Here is an 8,774-nt window from a genome sequence, read left to right as displayed (position 1 = left end):
GGCAGCTTCAGAGACTGCCCTCCTTGCCGTTGTGCCTGTGACCACTACATGGCCATCTGCAGACCTCTGCACCATGTGCCCATCATGGACCACCGCACATGCTGCCTCCCGGTGGGCCTGTGTCAGGCAAGGCTTTGCTCCACTCAGCTGGACAGACCCTAGTCACTCTCTGACACCTGCTCCACGGCCCCAACCTCATGGATCACTCATGTGTGCCATTTCCCCTGATACAACTTTCCTGCACTGACATTTTCCTCTTGGTTGCTCCATGGTGGGGTAACTCCTGTGATCCTTTGTAATGTAGGTGGTATCCTACATGTTCATCCTGGACTCCTTGAAATATCAAGGTTCTACAGGAGGGAGAAAAGCCCTGACTACCTGTAGCTCCCACACCACAACTGTCGTCTTGTTCTCTGCGCCGTGTATTGTCATGTGTCTGAAACAGGGGTTACTTTTCCCATGGGCAAAGCCATAGCAGTTTTCTATACTCTTTTACTCCCAGATTAAATCCTATATCAACATGGTAAGGTATACAGAGTGCAAAAATGCCATTAGAATGTTATTAACCCAATGTAAAATTTCAGATTAGAAATGATCTAACAGGAACGGTTTAATTCTTTTGTGATCTTTACCTTTTATATTTTATTACTAGAAGATTTTTCCCCTTCTTACCTGACACTAGTATCACCTCTGCAAGGCAGGTGTTCTTTTGATTTTTCCCATACTTCTCACCCAACACTAACACTATCTCTGCAAGGTCAGATTATTGTGATTATTCCCATTTCACAGATGAAGAACAATAAAGTTCAAAAAAGTTAAACAGTTCACCCAGTGTCAGAGAAATATTTTTGTATCCTCATTCTCCTAAATTCAAATTTGATCATTTTTCAAGCATTTCACAGGATTTATAAAAAGAGTCAGTGTCTCATTATAATCTCTTGCTTTTTAGTAATTAAAAATGTTTCTTTCTAATTACAAAGATGTATGTGTACATAGTTGTATACATAGTTGTATATATAGTTATGTGTGTATACATAGTTGGTACTCAGAAATTTGTGTGATTTACCGGTATCTATGATGATGTGGAATGTAAAATAGAGAAAAAAAATACTTGTCATTACTTTCTTGACACACATCTTTATTATATACCTAATATTTAAAATTGTATTGGGCTTATTGTTTTGTTAGGCTCAATTTGTCAGCTGTTGTAAGTTAGTTGTACTCTATCTAAACTGATGTAAAAATTTTAAAGTGTTTTCAAATACTCACAACTTTATACAATTAAAATTTAGTGTTCCTATTTTATAGAAAAAATGAAAAATTAGAAAGATAATTAGATCATAAAACATGTAAGTCAGCTTTCAACCCAAATATTCTTACCCTACATCCTGTTAAGTTTACACTAAACAGAACTCCTTAGGACTGGTATTTGATTATGGTTTGGTATTTAAAAAGTAATTTTGTTTATATACCATAGGAAGTGATACCCTATGACGTTAACAATTAGTAGCAGGTAAAAGCAGGTGTTTTTCAAAAACACATAGGAAAACGTGTTCATATAGCACTTCACCATTAGAAAGTTAGCTTTACACTTCGTTCCCTGAATCCAGAATCCTCTTGAAAACTGCTTTAGGAGATTATTTGTATGGGATATACAAAAAGAAAACAGGAATCATTACTACACAGTTGACTAAAGACTGCATTTCTCAGCTAAACAAATACATAACTTATAAGATTTTGTAATGAATGAATTCTGGAAGTTTTCAGAAATGAAGTTGCCTACCAAAATGCAGGGTGTGTATTTGTCATAGGTGTTTTTATAGTTTCCTCTTTTGACAGAAGATGCAGCCTCCCGCAACATGGATATCATATATTCTATTGAAGAAATCATTGGAGTTCATGATGTAACAATATTTAGCAAGCATATTATGGTTATGAGAATATGATGGAGAGTAAGATACTAGACTCAGGATCAGGAGACAAGAGTTTTATTTCTCACTATGCTATCATCTTCTTTAATTTATTTCTATAGGTAGTTTCTTTAGGTAAATTGGAGCATGCTTCCAAGTTCTGTGATTCTGCCCAAGGCAATATATTTATTGCCATAAATATTGCTGTATTTGATTCTACTTCAATTAGAAGTAAACATGGAAAAGATATGAGAACACAGTCCAACTCTCAAAACTTTACCATTTCTTGTAAGCAACTATTATACTTGGTTTTTATGAAATATAGTCCCTGAACCTATCAAAGGTCAAACTGTACCTCATCTAGTTTCTGATAAACTATAATAAGATCCATATATAGTTTCTCCTACTTTCATTCTCGTTGATCATTCAAGTTTGAGAATCTGTGTTGTTGTCTCTCTGAGGTTTTAGACCACTCTGTCCTTGGATTTGTATTCCGTAAACATACTTTCCTGATAAGGCTCCAGGAGCTCTTCTTTTGGAAAATCATTTTCATTGATAACCTTCACTGATTTAGACTTAACTCCACTCTCTCTGCGCTTCCCAGGTGACACTAGTTCTAAAGAATCTGCATACCAACGCAAGAGTAGCAAGAGATCCAAACTCAGTCCCTGGGTCAGGAAGATTTCCTGTAGGAGGAACATGCAACCTAACCCAGTATTCTTGCCTAGAAAATTTCATGGGCAGAGAAACCTGGCTGGCTGCAATCTATGGGGCTGCAAAGAGTCAGAAATGACTGAGCACCCATGCACACACTGTCAACTCACATTTAAGGGCTTCTCTGGTGGCTCAAATGATAAAGAACCACCTGCAATGCAGGAGGCCCAGGTTCAGTCCCTGGGTCAGGAAGATTCCCTGGAGAAAGGAATGGCTACCCACGTCAGTATTCTTGCCTGGATAGTTCCATGGACAGAGGAACCTGGCGGGCTACACACAGTTCATGGAGTCACAAGAGTTGGGCATGACTGAGCTACTGACACTTTCACTTTTTCTTTCTTTCCACTCTCTTTCCCTTTTATGCGTCACTAGGGTTTGGCGTGTTACACTAGACGTGTGTAGGGATTCCAAAGCAATCCTTCCACCTAGGGTTGTAGCTTTTTAGGTAGAAACTGGATGAATGACTTAATGGGCAATTGTGAATGGATTTCAGTCTTTTATGAAGTTGATAATGATGGTTCGAGTTAGTTTATTTTAATTCTCTGACCCCTCTCTGGCTTTCATTCCAGTATTGAAAGCCAAGATCAAGACATTTTCATGAGAACACTCCAGCAAAAATCTTATCCCTTATATTTATGTAGATAGTTTAAAATCCTCTTTCAGACTGACTTTGGCAACTGCTATCACAATATTAGTATAGCATTATAATATTGGTGTGTCTAGTCAAATAGGTTTAGTCATATGGCTTCAATTTTATTAAACCCCTTTGCTTTATGACACAACCTGCTCAAAGTGACCACATTTTCTAGAGTCAGTTCATTAATTTATTCATATTTGGGCATGGTATGTAAGATTGTTTCTATACAGGAATATTCCTGAGTTGAATTGAATTAAATATACTTGCAAAATAATTTCTAATATTGGTTTTTATTTATTTTAGTATATAACAGTGAAAGCCTTACATTTGGTGGCAGCATAAATATGTCATGCCACTTTAGTAGTAAAACAATACTTTAATTATAAAAATCCTGGCCCAGGACTTAGTGGCCTGGCTTATTACTTCCTCTTGGCAAATGGCACTCTTACTCACTGTCTTATAGTCCCTTGCTATAAATTGTGAATATTACTGCTTACTTTTTTCTATTTCATATGGATATTGTACAATTAAATTTTAAAAACTGAAATAAATGCATTTTATTATTTCTGAATATAATTAAATGATGGAATTGTTTTTCATTATTATCATGCTAACTTAATTCAAGAATTGGCACCAGAAAAATGAAGAAGTACTGTAAACTTGACCTCTCGGGATAGGGTTCGTAATGATCCCTTAATATCTATCTGGAAAAAAAATGCAAAAATTATGATTTGCATGAATGGTAGTAAAAATCCAAATAGTAATTCAAAATATTGTAATAAAATGTTTAAAGCAGACAGTTAGTCACCTGAATGCTTAACTAATATAATAACAACTATTTAGGCTTCATATTAAGCTCTTGCTCACTCAGTCGTGTTTGGCTCTTTTCGAACTCATGGACTATATAGCCTGCTAGACTCCTCAGACCTTGGGACTTTTCCAGGCAAGAATACTTGAGTGGGTTGCCATTCCCTTCTCCAAGGGACCTTCTCGATTCAGGGACTGAACCTGAGTCTCTTGCATTGGCAGGCAGATTCTTTTACCACTGAGCCACCTGGGAAGCTCCCATATTAAGTTCAAATGTCATCAAATACCTAAATTAACAAGTGAACAACTTTTTTTCCCTCTTGCCATTGGGCTTTATCTTCATGTATACTCAAGGAGGACTTCAAAATTAAAGATGAAATTTTTAAAAGTTCTCTGATGTTCAGTTAACTTACATAAATTAATTGGGTTTTTGGCAAGGTCCGATAATGATGGAGAAATCCTCTCGAGGCCTTATTAGCCACAGCTAAGAAACTTACAGCATACAGGGTGGTACTTTCAAGGCTTATGCAAATGTCCCCTTTATAAATCAACAGAGACCCTTATTGTGACTGAGCTAGTTGGCACTTTTAAATCTTATAATTTATTCATTCTTTGTGAACTAACAGGTGCCTGGAGCCCAGACCATGGACCTATGTCAGATACATTCATAGGTGAGAATTTCTTTTCCAGGAAATGATATAATCATAGACTCTCAGGTTTAAATGAGTCTTACAAATATTATCAATCGTCATCCTCACCTGTTATTTAAATCCATATATACATCAAGAGAGAGATACTCAAGTGTAATACCACTAACTTAGAAGTAAAACTGTTTTGTACTCTATTTTATTGGTATAATTTTAAATTAGTATTATACAAAATTAAGACTAAATTAGTCATAATAATTACAAAGTTTAAAATTGCATGTACAATGTTCTCCTCATTAGAGAATGTACCTATGATATTGTATAATTAAAAAAAGCTCTCTATTAAAAGCTACACATTAATCAGGAAATCCATTTGTCCAATGTTGAACATTCCCTGTCATTTCTAAAATTTCCATTTAATAATTGTGTTGGACATAGATATAAATGATGATTTTTCTCCTTTAAAGTCATTCTCCATTAGCATTTATTCCTAGAAAGGATACCATGGAACCAAAGATGAATGAAGCGATAGTATCTATTTCTTCATATCTACTATCTAAAACACATTTATAATTATATCATTCATATTTTATACACACTATATCAACTTCTGGTCTGTTAGGGGAATCCCACATCAGAATCTGAAAATGAAATTAAGCTACTTCACTTTGTTTCCTCATAAGTACAAAATTTTCATTTTGAATAACAGGCAATAAAGGTATATATCTGTTTATTTAGGAAAGGAAGTAATGCTTGCGGAATATATTTTATTGTATTTATGTTCTATCTTCTTTTTTCTTTGGGAAAATTATATCCTTAAATTTCTCATTCTGTCAGTAACGTTGTGTCTTGTAAAGAGGAATGATGGATGATGGATGCTGTGGGAAGATGGAGAAGGGGATGCATGTAGCAGAAATAGAAAGGAGAGGGAAGCTCATTCCTACCATGGATGGATGCTTCACTGCTGTTTGGTAATGAAATTTCAGGAAGTAAAGACACTGATCAGAGACACTTTTTATGACTCTGTGTGAACAAAGATACATTAATATACATATCAAGTATCCAATAAGTATGTGTTGAATAATTGAACTTGTAGTAGCTATTTATAACAATAGATTGTATATGTGTTAGGCTATATAAATATGGATATATGTACAGTAAATTATCTATCTCTATCTTACCTTACAGATTATTTCCTCCTATTCTCTACATTAATTTTTAATAACAATTAGACATGTACTTTAATATGGCAGTTCAACATTTTGTTTATAATGATTATCATAGCATAATAAAAAGTGACGGCATCAGAATATTTTGTATACATCCACATGCTTTAACCATTTTTTTAGCTATATCAATCTCTAATATTCATTCTCCACATTAAATTTTTATTTCAAACTTTGGAAGTAAGGATTTTTTGCTAGAAAGATCCTCTTGTTCTGAAACATGTATGCAACAGATTTTTTTTTTTTAATTCATGTGTATAGAAGTTATACATTTACTGAAATATGTCTATATTTAATTTTATGTGGAAGAGTCTTGAAAAATAAAAAAAAAAAAACAATTAAAATGCCTTAATTACTTTGAAAATAAAATTACCCAGTAACATACTATTTCCAAGAGGCAACTAAATATGTTCATAATTACCCCATACCATGTGTTAGAAACTATATGAGGGGAGTGCAGCTTCCTTTCAAGCTTTTGCTTCAGTTTCTCATTAAGTAGAAAGTGACGATAAATAGAGCAGGAGAAAAAGAACACTTGATTTTCTCCTGTTTATGGTCTCAGAATGCAGACATATTTCACCCATGGCAAATGGCAACTTGCCAAGCATTTACTCATCACCTAATAGGTTCAGACACTGCAGACACCATGCTAAGTGCTATGTGTTCAGTCACCAGAGACATCAGTGACTTATGCACATGCCCTAAGTTCCCTAATATTATAGATATTTATTAACAGTGTCTTTCCTTCCACATATACAGCTGAGGGTTCAAGTGTGAGTTGTCATGGAGAAGGAACAATTCTCACCTCTTTGAGGCAGTTCTAAACTTATAAGGTTTAGTCACTGAGTTGTGTCTGACACTTGCGACCCCATAGACTGTACCCCGCCAGGTTCTTCTGTCCATGGGATTTTCCAGGCAGGAATACTGGAGTAGGTTGCCATTTCCTTCTACAAAACTTATAAGATATAGCTGAAAATTTCAATTTGTAATCTCATAGACAAAAAGGAGGTCTCAAAAGCAAGGGCTGTAAAGATGTCTTTGCAGAATCAAATGGAGTTGGAATCAGAATGAAACCCCAGATCTCATGAAGATAACCCAGTATTTTCTTAGTAAATTACATATCAAATATTGCCCTATAGCTATTTTACAGGTGACTGACTCTATGTGTCTGAAGAGATAGAAAGCATCACAGAGAAAGTAAGAAAGATTTGAAACAAGCACAGAAGCAAAGTGCCAAGGACAAGCTCAACAGTTACAGTGCCTGCAGTTTTTGTTTTTGTTGTTGTTGTTGTTTCCCTAAGAAATTCAGGCTAAATTATTTCATGATTAATAAATATCATTCTTTATTCTTTGTAGGTAACCTAGTCCCCAGGAAAGTTACTTCCTAAATAGATGTCTCGATGCCTCCCAACAATGTGACTGAATTTGTTCTCCTGGGACTCACACAGAATCCACAGTTGCAGAAAATGCTCTTCATTGTCTTTTTGCTCATTTTCCTGTTTACCATGTTGGCCAACCTGCTCATTGTCATCACCATCTCCCTCAGTCCCATGCTTTCTGCTCCCATGTACTTCTTTCTCATGCACTTGTCCTTAATAGATGCCTCCTTCAGCTCTGTCACCACCCCCAAAATAATCACTGACCTGCTGCACTGGAGGAGAACCATCTCCTGGGGAGGCTGCCTGACTCAGCTCTTTATGGAGCACTTCCTGGGAGCATCAGAGACCATCGTTCTCACTGTCATGTTCTATGATCGCTATGTGGCCATCTGCAAGCCTCTTCATTACAAGACCATCATGCGACAGGGGCTCTGCCAGTTCTTGGTGGTGGTGGTCTGGATTGGGGGGATCCTACATGCCACTGTGCAGATTCTTTTCACCATGGACTTGACCTTCTGTGGCTCAAATCTTATTGACCACTTTATGTGTGATTTCTTCTCACTGTTAAAACTATCCTGCAGCCACACCTACACGCTTGGAATTGTGGTGGCAGCTAACACAGGGGGCATGTGCTTTCTCATCTTTTCCCTGCTTCTCATCTCCTACATAGCCATCCTGAACTCCCTGAAATTCCACAGCTCTAAAGGACGACGCAAAGCCCTTTCTACATGTGGCTCCCACTTTACAGTAGTGGTGCTCTTTTTTGCCCCTTGTATATTCACCTACATGCGTCCTGTGGCTACTTACCCTGTGGACAAATTTGTGGCTATGTTCTTTGCAATCCTCACTCCCATGTTAAATCCTATCATATACACAGTTAGAAATGCAGAGGTGAAAAATGCAGTGAAAGTTTTGCTGACTAGGAGAGTAACTTAGGCTGTTCATGGTGCCTAGAAAGTGATGAGTTAAATACTTAGGAAAGATTATACCTGTTGTAAAGTTTAAATGCAATCTAAGAAACTTTACATGTCATTAACAAAAACAATAAAGAAAAAAGACCCAGAAACTAGCAACTGTTGTTTATTTAATATTGATATCTTTAATGTACTTTCCCAATGTTTCAGCATTCATGATTATAACTTCAGAATCAGCAATGGAAAGAAGAGCTATAAACCCCCAGTTTGGTGATTGTAGAATATGTTTTTCTCCAGAGCTTCACTGGTACTTTACCAAGTTCTTCATATATGTCTTTGGATGAAATGGGCATTTTCACAAGATTATGATGGCAGAGCTCCTATGTTTGCTTAGCCTGTGGTAGCAAAAACAAGGGATAGAAATTCTTAGGTAGATACACAATGGAGAGACAGTTGCGTGTAGGAATAACACCTGAATTTTGATTTGCACTGTGAATTTACCCAAAGCAAAATGAGTGACACCCACAAAAGGAAGAACTA

At 36.2% G+C, this 8,774-nt stretch overlaps 1 protein-coding gene across 1 annotated transcript; it reads left to right on the top strand.

The window, feature by feature from the left end:
• The first annotated feature begins 7,341 nt into the window (after nucleotides 1-7,341).
• Nucleotides 7,342-8,256, top strand: LOC136155145 (olfactory receptor 4C3D-like). The gene has a single exon (XM_065917040.1). The coding sequence runs from the start codon at nucleotides 7,342-7,344 to the stop codon at nucleotides 8,254-8,256; it is 915 nt and encodes a 304-aa protein (XP_065773112.1).
• The last annotated feature ends 518 nt before the right edge of the window (nucleotides 8,257-8,774 follow it).

This window comes from Muntiacus reevesi, unplaced genomic scaffold, assembly GCF_963930625.1.
Source record: "Muntiacus reevesi unplaced genomic scaffold, mMunRee1.1 SCAFFOLD_124, whole genome shotgun sequence".
NCBI classification, from domain to species: domain Eukaryota; kingdom Metazoa; phylum Chordata; class Mammalia; order Artiodactyla; family Cervidae; genus Muntiacus; species Muntiacus reevesi.
Note: the sequence above shows the minus strand (reverse complement) of the source record. Positions and strands in the feature narration are given on the sequence as shown.